We start from the raw sequence: 21,681 nt of genomic DNA on the forward strand, positions 1-21,681 counted from the left end.
AGAGTTCGTGAACTCCTTTTAGGACTATGCCCCCCCGGGGGAGTCTCCCGTGCCATCTGTTCCTGACAGGAGAAAACTGCAATTGGACACCTTGTCCCAGTTGTCGTAGCCGATAACTTAGGCCGACGTGGTTGAAAGAAAAGGCGCTGGAGCCCTGCAGAGTCTGGAAGAAAGCGCCTTGGAGGAGTGAAACCGGAAGTCGATTTACTCCGCACAGCAGCTGTCTAAGTCTCTGTCCTTGGGCACAAACAAACTCTTCTCAAGGATGGAAGGGTGTCTGAGGTCGTCGACCTCCACAGATGAGACACCCGAAGTAAGCCCTCAGTCAGCGCGTCCAGATGGTACAACATCGAGCTTGTCCGCAAGTTAGATACTAACGACGAAAGGCCAAGGTGCCTGAGCTCGAGAGGAGGAAAGTACCCTTGATCTTCCTGTAGCTTCCTTGAACCAAACCTCGGGCCGTAACCGAGGAGGGAAAGAACCTGGTAAGCTCCCAAAGGAAGAGGTAAGCAGTCACCCCTTGTCCGATGGAGAAATCTCGAACGGAAAGCCCCCCCCCGCCAAAAATCCTTCCAGGGAATGACGGGGAAGGGCTAACCCAGGTTCAGGAATAGAGGAGTGTTGTTCAGATCTCTCTTAAGTTTCTCCTATTCTGCAAGTGCCATGCTCTGTGTTTACGGGGTGAGACAGTGTTCTGGAAATACGCTCCAGAAGAACTCGCCAGGCTGGTCATGCTGCGAAAACCCCATTGGGAATCGTGGTCGCAATTGCCCTGGAGCTCGCGCGACGGGAATTCCTGGTGGTCGGCGGGCGATAACCCATAGATGAGTAATGGATACTGCAAGAAAATAAGCCGACATTTGTGCGAAGAAACACTGTAGGTTCGCGCGACGGAACATCATCCGTCTGCGCGATGGAAAAAAAACCGTTGGTTCACGCGTGGGCGAACATTGGAGAGCATGAGCGTGGCCGTGCGGTTGCACAGGCGAGTGGTCGTGCAGTTGTACGGGCGAGCGGTCGCGCGGTTGCACGGGCGCGCAGGCGAGCGGTCGCGCTGGCGCGCAGGCGAGCGGTCGCGCGGGCGCGCAGGCGAGTGGTCGTGAGGGTGGGCAGGTGGATGAGAGCGAGTCCGAGGCGGCGAACGCAAGCGTTAGCGCGATGGCGAGTGAACGCGCTGCCGCGTGGGCGAGGAGGACTGCTGGCGATATGGATCAACAAGCGATTGGTGGTGAGCACTAACTCACAGGTTGGTGATGGTGTTGTGATATGCCGACGCGATGGTCGAGCAGTATGCGCAGGTGAGCGATCGTGTGAAGGTGAGCGATCGCGAGCAGTGGTCAGCATGCGCAGGGTCGCGCGATGGTGGTCAGCATGCCAGGGTCGCGCGATGGTGGTCAGCATGCCAGGGTCTCGCGATGGTGGTCAGCATGCCAGGGTCTCGCGATGGCGATCAGCATGCGCAGGTTGGTGGTCGCGCGATGGCGAACAGCCTCTGCAGGTGGGCGATCGCGTGATGGCGAACAGCATACGCAGTTGAGGGTCGCGCGATGGTGATCAGCATGCGCAGGGTTGAGCGATGGTGATCAGCATCCGCAGGTGTGCGGTCGCGCGATGGCGATCAGCATCCGCAGTTGAGGGTCGTGCGATGGCGATCAGCATCCGCAGTTGAGGGTCGTGCGATGGCGATCAGCATCCGCAGTTGAGGGTCGCGCGATGGCGATCAGCATCCGCAGTTGAGGGTCGCGCGATGGCGATCAGCATCCGCAGTTGAGGGTCGCGCGATGGCGATCAGCATCCGCAGGTGAGGGTCGCGCGATGGCGATCAGCATCCGCAGGTGAGGGTCGCGCGATGGCGATCAGCATCCGCAGTTGAGGGTAGCGCGATGGTGATCAGCATCCGCAGTTGAGGGTCGCGCGATGGCGATCAGCATCCGATGTTTGAAGGTCGCGCGATGGCGATCAGCATCCGCAGTTTGAGGGTCGCGCGATGGCGATCAGCATCCGCAGTTTGAGGGTCGCGCGATGGCGATCAGCATCCGCAGTTTGAGGGTTGTGCGATGGCGATCAGCATCCGTAGTTGAGGGTCGCGCGATGGTGATCAGCATGCGCAGGTGAGCTAGTAGCTGGCGAACCATGTTCCTTCAGAAGTGTTGGAGAACGTTGGCGCACCGGCTGTAACACACGTGGGCGATCCGGAGATCGCTGGCGGGCTGATGATCGCTGATGAGCTGATGATCGCTGGCGAGCTGATGATCGCTGACGAGCTAATGATCGCTGACGAGCTGATGATCGCTGACGAGTAGAAGGCTACGCGTGGAAGCCTGCGCAAAGAAGAAGAGTCCTTGACCCCGACCTGAACCGAAGTTCTAGATCGCGAGGGCGAACGTGGGCGCACAGGGAACGTAACAGGAACCAACAGGAACCGCAGGGAAGATCATCTTTAAAGCGCTGACGAACAGGAGAGCGCTGATGAGCAGAAGGGCGCGCAGGGAAACCCTGACACGCAAGGGAAGAACCCCCGTGGGGGCAACCCTTTGCCCCGAAGGGATCGTTGTCCGCCGGGAGACTGATGTCCGTCGGAAGACCGCTGTCCGTCGGGCAGACCGTTGTCCGTCGGGAAGACCGTTGCCCGTCGGAAGACGAGATCAGACTGCTGTCCATCTGCACCAAGGCGGAAGATCGAAAAAAAGGAGTTGTAGGCTGCAAACGGAGATCCAAAAAGGCGCCTCAAGCACCCTTATAGGGAGATGAGAGGCCCTTACGACGAGGCGGACGGTGGGCCTTACGGCGAGGCAGGCCAATAGCAACAGCAACAGAAGAAACCTCCGAAGAGGAGTCTCTATGAGTGTACTCTCTCGCGAACGAAAGAGAAACACTTCGTAGAAGAGACTGGTCAGCCAGTGACCTAAAAGGAGCAATCCTCCAAAGAGGAGCTCCTGCAGTTGCCCAGCCCCTTGAGCGAAACTGCAGGTGCGACCGCTCAGCACCAAGAGCATAGTCGCACGAAAAAAAGGCAAGAGAAGAACCCCCCAAAAGGGGAAAAACTCAAGCCTGGACAGGAAAAACTTCCCTCGGAAGGAAAGTTATCCGCCCAAGGAGGCAAGCCTCCTGACTGTTCTAAAATGAACTGGAGAGCTGTCCGTCGACACGGGAGTACTACCAGTAGAAGGAGAGACGCCCCTGACGAAAATACAAGGGGGGAGGCAGCAACAGCCGAATCCCCAGGACTCCACCAGACAGCTCACACTGTTGCTATATTACAGAAATGAACTATATCGGTAACTGTAAATAAATAAAACAAATAATATTAGTACACATTCATTCCCCCAGGAAGGCTCCGAAGAGGAATCCCGAGGAAAAGGAACAAGAATTACACAACAGGCACGTGCCCTCACAACCACTTACACTCGCGGAAGGAGAGCTGTAACCAAAACAGAATTATAACAATTATAATTATGTAACTATGTAATTATGTAATTTAAAAATGAATGAACACTAAAGAAAGAACGAAAACCCCGAAAGGAATCGTTCTAAACAAAAAACAACTACAATTAGATTCATAACTAATTGATACAAACGTACGGCGTAGCAACCCCCCACACGGAAAGGAAGCTAGGCTACAAGGGCGTAGTAACACGTAGTAAAAGGGTGAACGACCTCAAGAGAGAGAAAGACATAAGTCAAACTCGATCGCCACCCATAAAATACGCCGTGGTGGCCTAACTGCCGAGGCCTCCACGTAGATATCGTACACTACACACACACATCTGAAAAGGAAACTTACTTATTTCTATACTCAAATATATATACAAACATGAAAACATGTTTACATATATATTGAGTAAATGAAAAGTAAGCGATTAAGTAAAGACAAAACAGACAATGGCTGCCAAGCGAGGACCAAGACAGAGACGTCTGTCACAGTTCGAGCCAAAAGTTAAAGTGAGTATTCACGTGTGTGTGAGGGGGAGGAGGGGTAGCTAGCTACCACTCCCCTACCCCACCCCCCACCCCCGCTAACTAGCGCGGGGGTAATACACCCTCGTTAAATTCTAATGGCTCGCCATTTCAGCTGCGCTAAAAGTAATACCCTTTGTAAATAGCGTGGTTTGTATTTCGGTTACGGAACAAATACAAAATACGGCAGTCATATAAAATTATGTTAATATTTCTAATGAGGCTGATTTATAAAATAATTTCATATATAATAAGCACATATTTTCATACGATACAAAAATTTAGAGCAAGTCCAAATAAGCTTAAAAGTACTGTATGGCATTTTCTACAGCTCTCTTTGGCAGTACTGAAGGTAGCTTGCAATATCATATTTCCAATCTGATACAATAAAATGAAGGGTAAGTTAATTCAAGAGTATTTTTGAGAAACTACTGTATACTGTACTCTATATATATAGTACTGTAATACCTCATGATAAAAAATTAATTCATTCTGTAGTGGCTTTCACAACATGAATTTTTTTGTATAATGATTCAATATATCATTCAATGTACCTAACTTAACCGTTAATACCTGTAAATGAAGCAGATATTAGAACTTAATGCAATAATAAATGAAAAATTATAATACAAAAATTTGGAACCTGAGAGAGAGAGAGAGAGAGAGAGAGAGAGAGAGAGAGAGAGAGAGAGAGAGAGAGAGAGAGAGAGAGAGAGAGAGAGAACCAATAATAATAACTTTAAACAAACTGTGTGAAAACTATAATCTATAACAGGATGTTGCTGATGTAATATTCATTACAAAGATATTTTGAATAAGTTAATAAATTATATAAACGATGCGCATTCTCTTGATATGGCAGCGGGACCTTGAGATCAGCTGATCGCAGCCAAAGGTAAACAAAAAAAGTCTGAAATTGTTGATTGTTAAAATGCTTCCGAAATGGAAAAATAGAATACAAAAATGCTTTAATAGAGCATATGATATCCTATGAAACAAATAAGGGAATAATGATATACACTAAGAAAGTATTGATAGAATTTGACTCACAAGATGATTACTGAATCATGACTCAGTATAAAAAATCTACAGAAACTTCATTTTTTAAGTTCGACACATGTCCAGATTGACTTAAGACGTGTCTCTCGGTCCCTATCTTGGTCGTAAGTCGAAGACTACCTGTATATAGCAACAAGTGATTATCTGTTATTGATGCCATGGTCCATAAGAGAGCGGCTTCATCTTTTCAAGGTTCTATCACTAAGTGCCTCTTTGCAGGATATTAACCAGTAAGTCATGTCATACAGAATTTGAAACTCTTTCTTTGGAAATACCATTCTTATACTGTACATATACATACTTTATTATCTTACTTCTCTTCCTCTTAAAGTTTTTATAGTTTACATAGGAAATATGTTATTTTTATTAATAAAATAAATTTTTGAATATACTTACCCGATAATCATGTAGCTGTCAACTCCGTTGCCCGACAGAATTCTATGGAGGGATACGCCAGCTATCACAATACTAGAAGGGGGTGTATTTACCAGCGCCACCTGTGGCCAGGTACTCAAGTACTTCTTGTTGACACCTCCTCAATTATTCCTCGGTCCACTGGTTCTCTATGGGGAGGAAGGGAGGGTCGATTAAATCATGATTATCGGGTAAGTATATTCAAAAATTTATTTTATTAATAAAAATAACATTTTTCAATATTAAACTTACCCGATAATCATGTAGCTGATTCACACCCAGGGGGGTGGGTGAAAACCAGTGTACAAGATTAAAGGATAGCCAAGTATCCCATATTTCATATAATCAGTTATCCACAATAACAATGAAATAATAAGTACCTGGTAAGGAAGTCGACTTGAACCGTTACTCTGCCTTTAATAAGATCGTCTTCCTTACTGAGCGCAGCGTTCCTCTTGGGAGGCTGAATCAACTCAAAGGTGCTAAAGTATACAGGGCTGCAACCCATACTAAAGGACCTCATCACAACCTTTAACCTTGGCGCTTCTCAAGAAAGAATTGACCACCCGCCAAATCAACAAGGATGTGGAAGGCTTCTTAGCCGACCGTACAACCCATAAAAAGTATTCAAGAGAAAGGTTAAAAAGTTATGGGATTATGGGAATGTAGTGGCTGAGCCCTCGCCTACTACTGCATTCGTTGCTACGAATAGACCCAGGGTGTAGCAGTACTCGTAAAGAGACTGGACATCTTTGAGATAGAATGATGCGAACACTGACTTGTTTCTCCAATAGGTTGCATCCATAACACTCTGCAGAGAACGGTTCTGTTTGAAGGCCACTGAAGTAGCCACAGCTCTCACTTCATGTGTCCTTACCTTCAGCAAAGCAAGGTCTTCTTCCTTCAGATGAGAATTTGCTTCTCTAATCAGAAGCCTGATGTAGTAAGAAACTGAGTTCTTAGACATTGGTAGAGAAGGCTTCTTGATAGCACACCATAAGGCTTCTGATTGTCCTCGTAATGGTTTTGACCTTTAGATAGTACTTAAGAGCTCTAACTGGGCAAAGTACTCTCTCCAGTTCGTTCCCCACCATGTTGGACAGGCTTGGGATCTCGAACGACTTAGGCCAAGGACGGGAAGGAAGCTCGTTTTTAGCCAAAAAACCGAGCTGTAAGGAACATGTAGCCGTTTCAGATGTGAAACCTATGTTCCTGCTGAAGGCGTGGATCTCACTTACTCTTTTACCTGTTGCTAAGCACACGAGGAAAAGAGTTTTTTAATGTGAGGTCCTTAAAAGAGGCTGATTGGAGCGGTTCAAATCCTGATGACATTAGGAACCTTAGGACCACGTCTAGATTCCAGCCTGGAGTGGACAACCGACGTTCCTTTGAGGTCTCAAAAGACCTAAGGAGGTCCTGTAGATCTTTGTTGGAGGAAAGATCCAAGCCTCTGTGGCGGAAAACCGCTGCCAACAAACTTCTGTAACCCTTGATCGTAGGAGCTGATAGGGAGCTTACGTTCCTTAGATGTAACAGGAAGTCAGCAATCTGGGTTACATTGGTACTGGTTGAGGAAAACTGCATTGGCCTTGCACCAGCTTCGGAAGACTTCCCATAAAGACTGATAGACTCTGAGAGTGGATGTCGTCCTTGCTCTGGCAATCGCTCTGGCTGCCTCCTTCGAAAAGCCTCTAGCTCTTGAGAGTCTTTCGATAGTCTGAAGGCAGTCAGACGAAGAGCGTGGAGGTTGGGAGTACCTTCTTTACGTGAGGTTGACGCAGAAGGTCCACTCTAGGAGGAAGAGTCCTGGGAACGTCGACCAGCCATTGCAGTACCTCAGTGAAACATTCTCTCGCGGGCCAGAGGGGAGCAACCAACGTCAGCCGTGTCCCTTTGTGAGAGGCGAACTTCTGAAGTACCCTGTTGACAATCTTGAACGGCGGGAATGCATACAGGTTGAGATGGGACCAATCCAGCAGAAAGGCATCCACGCGAACTGCTGCTGGGTCTGGAATCGGAGAACAATACAAGAGGAGCCTCTTGGTCATCGAGGTAGCGAATAGATCTATGGTTGGCTGATCCCACAGGGCCCAAAGTCTGCTGCAAACATTCTTGTGAAGGGTCCACTCTGTGGGGAAGACCTGACCCTTCCGGCTGAGGCGATCTGCCATGACATTCATATCGCCCTGAATGAGCCTCGTTACCAGCGTGAGCTTTCGATCTTTTGACCAAATGAGGAGGTCCCTTGCGATCTCGAACAACTTCCTCGAATGAGTCCCTCCCTGCTTGGAGATGTAAGCCAAGGCTGTGGTGTAGTCGGAGTTCACCTCCACCACCTTGTTAAGCTGGAGGGACTTGAAGTTTATCAAGGCCAAATGAACTGCCAACAACTCCTTGCAATAGATGTGAAGTGTCCTTTGCTCCTGATTCCATGTTCCCGAGCATTCCTGTCCGTCCAGTGTCGCACCCCAGCCCGTGTCCGATGCGTCCGAGAAGAGACGGTGGTCGGAGGACTGAACAGCCAATGGTAGACCTTCCTTGAGAAGAATGCTGTTCTTCCACCACGTTAGAGTAGACCTCATCTCTTCGGAAACAGGAACTGAGCCCGTCTCTAGCGTCATGTCCTTTATCCAGTGAGCAGCTAGATGATACTGAAGGGGGCGGAGGTGGAGTCTCCCTAACTCGATGAACAGGGCCAGCGATGAAAGTGTCCCTGTTAGACTCATCCACTGCCTGACTAAGCATCGGTTCCTTCTCAGCATGCTCTGGATGCATTCTAGGGCTTGGAAGATCCTTGGGGCCGACGGACAAGTCCGAAAAGCTCGACTCTGAAGATCCATACCCAAGGAGACAATGGTCTGGGATGGAACGAGCTGAGACTCCTCAAAATTGACCAGGAGGCCCAGTTCCTTGGTCAGATCCATAGTCCATTTGAAAATCTCCAGACAGCGACGACTTGAGGGAGCTCTTAAAAGCCAGTCGTCTGACGGAGCCGGACACAAGATCATGATACTGCTGCACAGTCTGTAAACTGTCAATCATGGGCAAGCGAGGAAGTACAGTGACAACCCGAATCTGTCTAGACTGTCTGGGTCGTACAGACAACTCCTTAACGGGTTGCTGAGGTTGCCCACTGCGTCACAACAAGTCCCTTCTGTTGGTTGTTGAACGTCTTCCCCGTGACACATTGACTCCGTAAACAAAAAATCCTCTAACAAGGACTAAGCTTGGACTGCATGTCATGCAACACAGCTCAAGGTCTATGGGAGCAGGTGTGGTAACAGACGGGATTAGCGGCTGAAGTGTAACCATTACCTTCCCTGTAAGCATGTTATGCTTAAATAAAAGTCCATAAGAGGTTATGCAGCTAAAGGCTCCCTCCAAATGACAGAGTCCTCAAGGGAATATCAGAAGGAGGGAGAAAAGAACTTTCTCATCTACAGGGACCTTATCCTAGAAAAGCTAAGTTCTCTGAGTGAGGGTTCACTGGTGCAAAGCAGCAGACTAGAAGGCAACGTTATGAAACTGCTTGACAGTCTAGTGAGTTGGCAACAACCCAAGATGTGTTGAGAAGCATGCGGTAAGGTATGCAGAGCATGATGTATGCAGAGTATGCTGTATGCAGAGCATGCTGAATGCAGAGCATGCTGTATGCAGAGCATGTTGTATGCAGAGCATGCTGAATGCAGAGCATGCTGAATGCTGAGCATGTAGGAAGTAGAGCCTGCTGTAAGCAGAGCCTGCTGAAAGGAAAGCAGAGCGTGTGCATGGCGTTTAACATTTCTCAGAAATTCCATGACCAGTGCTAGAGTGCTTAGAAGGCAGGTGCAAGGGTGAAGGAGGTTGACTCCTAGCAAGAGTTGCACCCAAGGATTGTACCAGCTAAGCGGAGGACGGAGGCGGAGTAGTCCGTTCCTGTTCCTGAGAGATGAGTGGAGCATGAGAAGGTTGAGGCTGCGCAGAACAAGGTAAAGTTCTAGCAAGCTGAGGCTCCTGAGGCGCAAGTGCATGGTGTAGATGAGCTTGCCTAGATGAGGGTTGAACTCGGTGCAGCGCTGGTTGAGCAGACAGACTCACGGAGGGGAGAGGTTGTTGTACCCCAACCGAGAGTTGCACCACTGGAGGAGCAGCAAGGGGAGGAGGAGGAAGAGTGTAACTCTCCTGATCCCAAAGCAAGGGTTGCCTTAAAGAAGGCTGAGGCTGAACAACACTGTGAACAGCAAACTCCGAAAGTGGTTCAACATCGTACGCCTGGCAGATGGAGCTGCGACTGGGTGCAGCGAGTGCAGGCGGGTGCAGCACAGGCTGAACGGGTGCAGGAGGTTGGTGCACCACCGGTGCAGGCGGGTGCAGCATAGGCTGAACGGGTGCAGGAGGTTGGTGCACCACCGGTGCAGGCGGGTGCAGCACAGGCTGAACGGGTGCAGGAGGTTGGTGCACCACCGGTGCAGGCGGGTGCAGCACAGGCTGAACGGGTGCAGGAGGTTGGTGCACCACAGGTGCAGGAGGTGCAACACTCTCAGCACGACACTCACGCATCAAGTCCGAAAGCTGTGCTTGCATGGACTGTAGTAGAGTCCACAACATCATACGCCTGGCAGATGGTACTGTGATCAGGCGGAGCGAGTGTAGGAGGAGGGAGTGTAGGCGGAGGCGGTGGAGCAACACTCTCAGCCCGACACTCACTCATCAAGTCCGAAAGCTGTGCTTGCATGGACTGTAGTAGAGTTCACAACATCGTACGCCTGGCAGATGGTGCTGCGACCAGGCGGAGCAGGTGCAGGCTGGGCGAGCACAGGCGGAGCAGGTGCAGGCTGGGCGAGCACAGGTGCAGCGAGAACAGGTGGAGGGAGTGCAGGCGGTGCAACACTCTCAGCCCGACACTCACGCATCAAGACCGAAAGTTGTGACTGTATGGACTGCAGTAGAGTTAACTTGGGGTCGGCAGACACTAAGTTCTGCTGAGGTAAAGCCTTAACAGCAGAGATCTGTTGTGGCAGAACCTTACTCCTCTTAGTCGGAGTGTAATCAACTGATGACTGGGAGAGTCAGAGCTAACCCAACGACTGCATTCGGGTTGTGAACTTTAACTTCGTACGTCTGGCATAGGTCTGGACTTAACGTTTAAGAAGTCTTGAGACCTGAGACCAGCGTTACTCTGCCTTTATTTTCTCCCCTAATCTCTTCTGCAGACGAGCAAAATAAGGGCTCAATCGTCTGCGGGTGGGAGTGACGGTCTCGGTAAGACACGCCCACAACCACCGAGAATACTTCTGTGCGCCGATCAAGGCCTGCTGAACCCTTATGCCCTTCGACATTGCTTCTCCCCTGGGCTTGGGAGCTTGCAAGAGGTCCCGGACTGGGAGGACGACTGGCGCGCACAAAAGTACCCTCACGCACTAATCACTTATCACTTTGATTTCTGTTTGCACTTATTTCACTGAACTCGAAACTTAAGTGGTTTGTACCTGAAGTACGCAATTCTATCCTTTCTCAAAGTTAGTAATTGCGAAAACAGAATTACAATGTAACAGAAAAATCTAATGAAAGATAAATCAGTGGTTGGAAAGAGACTAAACACTAGATCACTCTAGAAACGTTTAGTTTCTTCCCCTAAAGAGACTAGGGAGAAGAGCAAAAATCGATAATGACGTTACTCGTACGCCTGGCAGGCTTGAATGAAACGTTTATCCTCTTTCTCCCTCCGTCTCTATCTCTCTCTCTCTCTCTCTCTCTCTCTTGACTTAGAACCTGAGAGAAGAGCCCAATCATATATATCGTTAAAACATATTATTGTTAAAGGAAAAAACTGAAAAGTTCCTTTATTAGGATCAAAACCATTAAGTTAAGAAAGAATGAACAAAACGCTAGACACGGTTACTCTTACTGCAACGTGAAACCGTGAACATTCTTTCTCTATCGTAACGATAGAGTGCAAGTTGAACGTTCTGAACGTCAACAACTGCAGAGACAAAACAAAACGTTAGTTCAGCTTTGAAAACAGTTACGAGACTGTCAAAGAAAATCTTTCAAACTCTGTGGCGGAAATAGCATAATATGTTAACAGGTAAAACCGAAATGACGGGCTCAAAGTTTATTAACTTCGGTAAAAGACCGCCTACTATTAGGAAGGTCGAATATAAACAAATATAAAAATTAATTTTAATGAGTTTAAAATAAAAGGAAGTTAATCGAAGAGGCCTATAAGAGGCGGAGAGATATAAAATAAATCTATAACTTTGTTAAGCAAAATTAAGAAAGAGAGTCTATACTCTCTTAGACACCAACACTTCCGTCTAAGGGAAGGGTCGGCCATTGAAAGGTGAACGAGAGTTCATACTCTCTCGTCACCAAAATTAATCAAATTAATTCCAAAAGCTAACTAAGCTAATATAGAAGTTTTCCAGTAAAGCGACAGCCGAAATCAAAGAGAAATACTTCACCAAAGTCGTGAAAATACTCCAAGAACATAAGCGTATCCCAGAACGTCTTGCCGGAAGCACGACAGAGGAATAATTGAGGAGGTGTCAACAAGAAGTACTTGAGTACCTGGCCACAGGTGGCGCTGGTAAATACACCCCCTTCTAGTATTGTGATAGCTGGCGTATCCCTCCATAGAATTCTGTCGGGCAACGGAGTTGACAGCTACATGATTATCGGGTAAGTTTAATATTGAAAAATTTATTTTAATGTTATTGTTCTTAAAATACTTTTTTTTTTTCATTTTCCCTGTTGGAGCCCCTGGGCTTATAGCATCCTGCTTTTGCAACTACGGATATAGCTTAGCAAGTAATAATAATAATAATATATATATATATATATATATATATATATATATATATATTGTAAAAAAGAGAGAGATAAGATCATTAGTATTTGTAAAGTACAGTACTGTACAGTATTTTCTTCATAGGTTTTAATTTACAGGCAAGTATTACATAATTACTTTTGATTGTAGAGTTCATGTAGTCTTTAGTATGGTATGCGTAGTGTAAACTTTATGTTCAACGAACGCTACCATTACGTCGTAAGGATTGCCTCATGAATCACAAGATTTTACTGTGTAGAACTTCGTAAACGGTTAGTGGTGTTGTACAGACTTCAACATAATTTTTCAATTTATGAAATAAATATTCATGCATTCCTTGAAAAAGAACTACATGTAGTGTATTTACATATAGTGTACTGTGGTTACATGTTAGGTGACTAGCTGTTAAGTTTATGAGCCGATTTACCTACTTATAAGAATTCTATGTTTTACATTTACTTAGAAATTTTATTTTCCTTAGTAAAATAAATTTTTGAATATACTTACCCGATGATCATATAGCTGTCAGCTCTGCTGCCCGACAGAAAAAACCTACGGGCGGAATACGCCAGCGATCGCTATACAGGTGGGGGTGTACATCAACAGCGCCATCTGTCAAGTAGGTACTCAAGTACTCGATGTCAACAAGAACCAATTTTCTCCTCTGTCCACTGGGTCTCTATTGGGGAGGAAGGGTGGGTCCTTTAATTTATGATCATCGGGTAAGTATATTCAAAAATTTATTTTACTAAGGAAAATAACATTTTTCAATATTAAACTTACCCGATGATCATATAGCTGATTCACACCCAGGGGGGTGGGTAGAGACCAGCATTACATGTTGACATTATGAGCTAAGTATTCCGTATTTCATTTTAGCAGTTATTCAAAATAACAAGCATAAAATAAATAAGTAACTGGTAAGGAAGACGACTTGAACAATTACTCTGCCTTTTTAAGTACGTCTTCCTTACTGAGCCTCGCGATCCTCATAGGATGCTGAGCGACTCCTAGGAGCTGAAGTATGAAGGGTTGCAACCCATACTAAAGGTCCTCATCAAAACCTCTAATCTAGGCGCTTCTCAAGAAATGATTTTGACCACCCGCCAAATCAAGTCGGATGCGAAAGGCTTCTTAGCCTTCCGGACAACCCAAAAATATTTCAAGAGAAAGATTAAAAAGGTTCTGGAATTAGGGAATTGTAGTGGTGGAGCCCCAACTACTACTGCACTCGTTGCTACGAATGGTCCCAGAGTGTAGCAGTTCTCGTAAAGAGACTGGACATTCTTAAGATAAAAAACGCGAACACTGATTTGCTATTCCAATAGGTTGCGTCGAATATACTTTGCAGAGATCTATTTTGTTTAAAGGCCACGGAAGTTGCGACAGCTCTAACTTCGTGTGTCCTTACCTTCAGCCAATCTTGGTCTTCCTCATTCAGAAGGGAATGAGCTTCTCGTATTAACAGTCTGATAAAATAGGATAAAGAATTCTCTGACATAGGCAAAGATGGATTCTTAACTGAACACCATAAAGCTTCAGACGGGCCTCGTAAAGGTTTTTAAAATAGAACTTAAGAGCTCTTACAGGACATAATACTCTTTCTAGTTCATTTCCAACCATACGATAAGTTTGGAATATCGAACGATATTGGTCAAGGCCGAGAAGGCAGCTCGTGTTTGGCTAGAAAACCAAGTTGTAGAACATGTAGCCGTTTCGGATGAGAATCCGATGTTCTTGCTGAAGGCATGAATCTCACTGACTCTTTTAGCTGTGGTTAAGCATATCAGGAAAAGAGTCTTAAAGGTGAGATCTTTCAGGGAGGCTGATTGAAGTGGTTCGAACCTGTCTGACATAAGGAATCTTAGAACCACGTCTAAATTCCAACCAGGTGTAACCAAACGACGCTCCTTCGTGGTCTCAAAAGACTTAAGGAGGTCCTGTAGATCTTCATTGTTGGAAAGATCTAAGCCTCTGTGACGGAAGACTGATGCCAACATGCTTCTGTAACCCTTGATAGTGGGAGCTGAAAGAGATCGTTCTTTCCTCAGATATAAGAGGAAGTCAGCTATTTGAGTTACAGAGGTACTGGTCGAGGATACGGATACTGACTTGCACCAGTTTCGGAAGATTTCCCACTTCGATTGGTAGACTCTAAGGGTGGATGTTCTCCTTGCTCTAGCAATCGCTCTGGTTGCCTCCTTCGAAAAACCTCTAGTTCTCGAGAGTCTTTCGATATTCTGAAGGCAGTCAGACGAAGAGCGTGGAGGCCTTGGAGTACCTTCTTTACGCGTGGCAGACGTAGCAGGTCCACCCTTAGGGGAAGTGTTCTGGGAACGTCTACTAGCCATCGAAGTACCTCGGTGAGTTATTCTCTCGCGGGCCAGAGGGAAGCAACTAGCGTCAACTTTGTCCCTTCGTGAGAGGCGAACTTCTGCAGTACCTTGTTGACAATCTAGAACGGAGGGAATGCATATAGATCTAGATGTGACCAATCTAGTAGAAAGGCATCTCTATGAACTACAGCTGGGTCCGGGATAGGTGAGCAAAGCATTGGGAGCCTCTTGGTCATCGAGGTTGCGAAGAGATCTATGGTTGGCTGGCCCCAGGTGGCCCAAAGTCTCTTGCATACATCCTTGTGGAGGGTCCAATATGTTGGAATTATTTGTCCCTCCCTACTGAGACAATCTGCTATGACATTCAAGTTGCCTTGGATGAACCTCGTTACTAGTGAAAAGTCTAGACCTGTTGAACAGGAGAGGAGGTCTCTTGCGACCTCGTACCATGTCAGAGAGTAGGTCCCTCCTTGCTTGGAGATGTACGTCAAAGCAGGGTGTTGACCGAGTTCACCTCCACCACTTTGCCTTGAAGGAGAGACCTGAAGCTTTTCCAGGTCAGACGTACTGCCAGAAGCTTCTTGCAGTTGAAATGCATTGTCCTTTGACTCGAGTTCCATAATCCCGAGCATTCCCTACCGCCTAATGTCGCACCCCAGCCTACGTCCGATGCGTCCGAGAAGAGAACGTGGTTGGGAGTCTGAACAGTCAGGGGAAGACCATTTCAAAGGTTGATGAAGTCCTTTCACCAAGTCAGACCAGACTTTATCTTTCCGGAAACCGGGATCGAGACCGCTTCTAGCGTCTTGTCCTTTTCCAGTGAAAAGCTAGATGATACAGAAGAGGACGGAGGTGTAGTCTTCCAAGTGACACAAATTGAACCACGGATGACAGTGTCCTAACCAGACTCATCCACAGCCTGACAGGGCAGTGTTCCTTCTTCAGCATCTTCTGGATGGATAGCAGGGCTGGGGGTTGATCGTCTTGTTCAGCAATGTCCTCATCAGAGGGTTCCTCATCCGAAACTGATGAGGAAACGGCAACGGAGTGGGCAACGTCTGACTCGCTGAATCCGGTCGCACTGGTGGATGCGTGACGGAGCCGGACACAAGATCATGGTACTGCTGCACAGTCTGTGAACTGTCAACCATGGAGACGCGAGGAAGTACAGCGTCAACCCGAAACTGTCTAGACTGTCTGGGTTGTGCAGTCAACCCCCTACAGGGTTGCTGAGGTTGCCGCACTGCGTCACAACAAGTCACCTCTGCTGGTTGTTGAACGTCTTCCTAGTGACACACTGAACGTCCACAACCACCTCCGAGAGTCGCTTAACGTCAACGTGCGACTGGCAACCCACACTGGGTCGCACCGGTGGAGGAACCATCTCAACTGGCGGACGTGAGTAGGATACCTCAGCGTCAACAGGGCGTACAACCAACCGGTAGGAAGGTTGTTGGCTAGAAGGTTCTTCTCCGTAAAAAATCCTCTATCAAGGACACAAGCTTGGACTGCATGTCTTGCAACAAAGCCCATTAGGGTCTATGGGAGCAGGTGTGGCAACAGACGGGGTTAGCGACTGAAGCGGAACCATTTACCATCCCTGGAAGCCTTGTTATGCTTTAATTAAAGTCCATAGGAGGCTAAGCAGCTTAAGGCTCCTCTCCAAATGACAAGAGTCCTCAAGGGAATATCAGAAGGAGGGAGAACAGCACTTTCTCATCTACAGGAACCATGTCCGAGAAAAGCTAGGTTATCTCAGTGAGGGTCTCACTGGTGCATAAGCAGCAGACCAGAAGGCAACGTTATGTAACTGCTTGACAGTCTGTGAACTGTCAAAAACTGAACTGTCAACCACAACAGGTGCGTGAGGACATACAGCACTGGTGCATTAGTAGCAGACCAGAAGGCAACGTCATGTAACTGCTTGACAGTCTGTGAGCTGGCAACAACCAAAGCTGTGTGGGGAAGCCTCAACTCCTGACTGACTAGTCTGCTGCGGGCGAGTGGCAGTAACCACAGTGGGTTGCGGAGGCTGACACACCGTGTCAAAACACGGCAGCTTGTGGTAGCTCACGCACGGCAACGGAGTGCTCCGTGTGTCTGTGGGAGTCAGCATGCGTCTGGCAGGGTCGACTGCGCATGGGTGGAGGAGCTCTCACAACAAGAGTGTGGGAGCAGGCCGCCATGCTAGGCGCACAACCGTGGCAGGTTGTAGGCAAACTGGTGCATCGTCAACCTTCTCCGCAGTCGGAGTGTGGGAGCAGGCAACAACCAAAGCGGAGTGGTGGTGCGTGGTGGGGACTGCCGTGGGTTGCGGAAACTAACGCATCGCGTCAAAACACGGCAGCTTGACTCCACCTTCCCACTGCTGATGCGGTAGCTCACGCATGTTAACGGAGGGAGCCGCACGTCGGCTAACGTTAACATGCGTCTGGCAGGGTCGATTGCGCATCGGAGGTGGAGCTCTCCGCAGCCGGAGTGTGGGAGCAGGCAGCCTCAGCGTGAGCTGGGCGCACAACCGTGGCAGGTTGTAGGCTAACGAGAGCAGTGTCAACCTTCTCCGCACGAAACTCCTGCATAACCGCAGCTAACTGAGTCTGCATAGACTGCAGTAAAGACCACTTAGGGTCTACAAAAAAAAAACGGCAACAGACGGAGCTACTGTCCGTTGTGACTGAGGGTCTAAAACAGCTGGTGCGGCAACAGACGGAGTTACTGCCTGTTGCGGTACCACCTTGCCTCTCTTGGGAGGTGTGCAGTCGTCGGATGACTGCAGCGAGTCCGAACTGACCCAGTGGCTACACCTAGGCCGTTGGACTTGCGCGGAAGGGATCGACTTGCACTTAAAAGCTGCAAGATTTGGTCCATGGTTTCTTACGAGAAACCTCTTCCGCAGACGAGGAATAAATGGGCTCTCTCTCGTCTTTGTGTGGGTGGGGCGATCTCACGTCGGCTAACGTGTGTAGATACGCCCGAAACCACGGAGGGAAAAACGTCTGTTCGTCGATCAAGGCCTGTGGAACCCATAAGTCGTTCGACATTACTTCTCCCCTGGGCTTGGGAGCTTGTAAGAGGTCCCGGACTAGGTGAACAACTGGCACGAACAGACGAACCCTCGGACGCAACACTGTAACACTTTGCGCATATCACTTTATCACTTTTGATTTTCTGTTTGCACTTATTTCACTGAAATCGAAACTTTAACTGATTTCTACCTGAAACACGCAATCCTATCCTTCATTAAAAGGTAGTAATTGCGAAAACAGTTTTACAATGCAACAGAAAAACATAAATAAAGATAAAGAATTCAGTGGCTGGAAAAGAGACTAAACACTAGATCAAATAAACTACGTTTACAATCTCTCACCGCATAAAGCCTGGGAACAAGAATAAAACCCTAGAAACGTTTTACCTTCTTCCCCTACAGCGACTAGGGAGAAGAGTAAAAAACGAGAACAACGTTACCCGCTTGAACGAAACGTTTGTTCTCCTCTCTCTCCCTCCGTCTCTATCTCTCTCTCTCTTCTCTCTTGATTTAGCACCTGAGAGAAGAGCCCAATTATATATCGTTAAAACATGTTATTTGCTAAAGGAAAAAACTGAAAGGTTTCCCAAATAAAAAGTTCCTTTATTTAGAATTTAAACCATTTAAGCTAAGAAAGAATGAACGAAACGCTAGAATCGGTTTACTCTTACTGCAAAGTGAAACCGTGATACACTCTCTCTCTATCGTAACGATAGAGCGCAAGTTGAACGTTCTGAACGTCAACAACTGCGGAGACTAAAAACTAAACGTTAGTTCATCTTTGAAAACAGTACGAGACTATCAAAGAAATTCTTTCATAAAACATTAAAATTAAAAAAGTATTAAATTCTTTAAAGGTTAAATACGATATAACGGGCTCAATGTTAATTAACTTCGGTTCCAAGTTAGGACCGCCTACTATTAGGAAAGGTTGCATATAAACAAACATAAAAATTTATTTTTTATAAGTTTATAATAATTGGAAAGTTAAACGAAGAGGCCTATAAAGGCGGAGAGATATAAAATAAATGGATCTATAACGTGTTAAGCAAAATTTCCAAAAACCTAAACACACTTCCGTCTAAGGGAAGGGTCGGCCATTTAAAAGTGAAAGAGAGTCCATACTCTCTTCGTCACCATAATTAAATCTATCCAAAACGAGTTCAAGTTTTGAAATGAAGAAAAAACCCCTGCATAGCGAAAGCTCAAAACTGGAATAGTGTACTTCACCAAATCGTTGTGCAAACAAATCCAGTTAGGGACGGCGTATTTAGTAGGTCTTGCCAGTGGCACGACAGAGGGAAAATTGGTTCTTGTTGACATCGAGTACTTGAGTACCTACTTGACAGATGGCGCTGTTGATGTACACCCCCACCTGTATAGCGATCGCTGGCGTATTCCGCCCGTAGGTTTTTTCTGTCGGGCAGCAGAGCTGACAGCTATATGATCATCGGGTAAGTTTAATATTGAAAAATATAAAGTAAAGAATATGCATACTCACAGCTTGGTAATATTTTCTGGTTTTGGTGCGGTTCTACCACAGCCTTTTACAGAATTGAATCCTTTAGGTAACTTGTGGGCATTGTAATCTGCATCCAGAAGATCATTCGTTTTGCCAAGAGAAACTTCCGAAAGTGCAAGAAATCCAACATCATTACGTGGGGTTGCCCAACAGTAATTTGCGCTCTTGCTCGACATATCAGCAAAATAGATGCCTTTTCCAAACTGAAAATTAAAAGTAAATTCATGATGAAATACTAATAAATCAGGACTAGTGTACTTTCTGCATATTTAACGGAAAAAAGGAAACCCCAGGAATTGTCACATAAAAAACATTTTCAAAACTGATTATTGATATTTTTGAGATCAAGTGAAATCATAACGAACAATTTGAATACCTGAAACTTGAAAAACTTGAATGCAATTTTCCCAATTATAAAATATAGTATTTAGACACTTGAATGCAAACGATATTCAACGGTATTCTTGGTGATCTACAGATACCAACAGAAGCTTACCATATAACCTGTAGATGGAGCCTCAGGTGGGGCTATTCTCAATCCCTGACTCAAAATACCAGCCCAGTTGGAAAGTCTTGATCCATGGTATAAAAGCATACGATTCCCAACATCCTTGAATCTTTCGTATTCTAATTCTTTTCGAATCACAAACACCTCCAGCAATTCCATCTTGAATGCGCTGTGAGTCTTCGCATGAGTACTTTGTAAGTATCTTTCCAGTACCTATACACAAAAGAAAACAAAATTAAAAACTATACAGGAAAATAGAAGGGGGTCAGGGCCAAGTTTCCAAAGCACTTTATATGATTCTACAATATTAATCTTATAAAATAACTATAGTCCATTTCTTTTAGCGAGGCAGATTTGCACCGACTCGCAGCGGTGCCCTTTTAGCTCGGAAAAGTTTCCTGATCGCTGATTGGTTGGAAAAGATAATTCTAACCAATCAGTGATCAGGAAACTTTTCCGAGCTAAAAGGGCACTGCTGCGAGTCAGTGCAAATCTGCCTCGATAAAAGAAATGGGCTATAATGAATAAGGGACAAAACAGAATATGATAAGCTTCAGTCTTCACTAGGAAACATATGAATATTAATGATAACTATTAATAATGTATATTGATATCAATACAGTAACCATACTGGGAAGCTCATTGAGAAAATGTGGAGATAAAGTTAATAGAAAAATTACCTTAAAATCATCATCATCTTTCTTCAGAGGACTAATGGTACACTGAAGACTATGGTACTGCTGATCAACAGGATGAACATTAACATCAATGGGTTGATCCAAGACACTGAGAGCTGCCTGAATATCTCCTAGTGCTTCGAGCAAAGCCACTTTCTCTTGTATTTCGGCTTTTGTTCTAATCAGTGGAGGAACTTTCATGCCAAAGTAGTGAGGAATCCTAAAATATAAATAAATCCATGTGGTATTTTACCATTCTTATCTTGAACATTAAATTACTTGATCATACTCCAATCAAAATACCCAAAAAATTAAGATGGATAAAAGATATATCTATTACAGTAATTAGTTGAGGAAAAATGTTATTTTTGTTAGTAAAATAAATTTTTGAATATACTTACCCGATAATCATGTAGCTGTCAACTCCGTTGCCCGACAGAATTCTATGGAGGGATACGCCAGCTATCACAATACTAGAAGGGGGTGTACTTACCAGCGCCACCTGTGGCCAGGTACTATAGTACTTCTTGTTGACACCTCCTCAATTTTTCCTCGGTCCACTGGTTCTCTATGGGGAGGAAGGGAGGGTCGATTAAATCATGATTATCGGGTAAGTATATTCAAAAATTTATTTTACTAACAAAAATAACATTTTTCAATATTAAACTTACCCGATAATCATGTAGCTGATTCACACCCAGGGGGGTGGGTGAAAACCAGTGTACAAGATTAAAGGATAGCTAAGTATCCCATATTTCATATAACAGTCATCTCAAATAACAATGAAATAATAAGTACCTGGTAAGGAAGTCGAATTGAACCGTTACTCTGCCTCTTTTTTAAGTTCGTCTTCCTTACTGAGCGCAGCGTTCCTCTTGGAGGCTGAATCAACTCAAAGGTGCTAAAGTATATAGGGTTGCAACCCCTACTAAAGGACCTCTACACAACCTCTAACCCAGGCGCTTCTCAAGAATGAATCGACCAACCGCCAAATCAAAAGGATGCGGAAGGCTTCTTAGCCTACCGTAACAACCATAAAAACAACAATAAAAGCATTCAAGAGAAAGGTTAAAAAAGGTTATGGGATTAAGGGAATGTAGTGGCTGAGCCCTCACCTACTACTGCACTCGCTGCTACGAATGGTCCCAGGGTGTAGCAGTTCTCGTAAAGAGACTGGACATCTTTAAGATAAAATGATGCAAACACTGACTTGCTCCTCCAATAGGTTGCATCCATTATGCTCTGCAGAGAACGGTTTTTATTAAAGGCCATCGAAGTAGCTACGGCTCTTACTTCGTGGGTCCTTACCTTCAGCAATGCAAGGTCTTCCTCCTTTAAGTGAGAATGGGCTTCTCTAATCAGAAGCCTTATATAA

At 46.0% G+C, this 21,681-nt stretch overlaps 1 protein-coding gene across 2 annotated transcripts in view; it reads right to left on the minus strand.

Moving 5' to 3' along the window:
- Nucleotides 1-21,681, minus strand: part of LOC137658069 (poly [ADP-ribose] polymerase 2-like) — a 130,131-nt gene that overhangs the window by 4,780 nt on the left and 103,670 nt on the right. For both annotated transcript variants that reach the window (XM_068392771.1, XM_068392770.1), the window contains exons 7-9: nt 20,310-20,526; nt 19,618-19,842; nt 19,101-19,324 (exon numbers count right to left, since the gene is read on the minus strand). In XM_068392771.1, the coding sequence (XP_068248872.1) occupies nt 19,101-19,324; nt 19,618-19,842; nt 20,310-20,526 (666 nt within the window). The remainder of the gene's footprint in view (nt 1-19,100; nt 19,325-19,617; nt 19,843-20,309; nt 20,527-21,681) is intronic.

This window comes from Palaemon carinicauda, chromosome 1, assembly GCF_036898095.1.
Source record: "Palaemon carinicauda isolate YSFRI2023 chromosome 1, ASM3689809v2, whole genome shotgun sequence".
Lineage (NCBI taxonomy): Eukaryota > Metazoa > Arthropoda > Malacostraca > Decapoda > Palaemonidae > Palaemon > Palaemon carinicauda.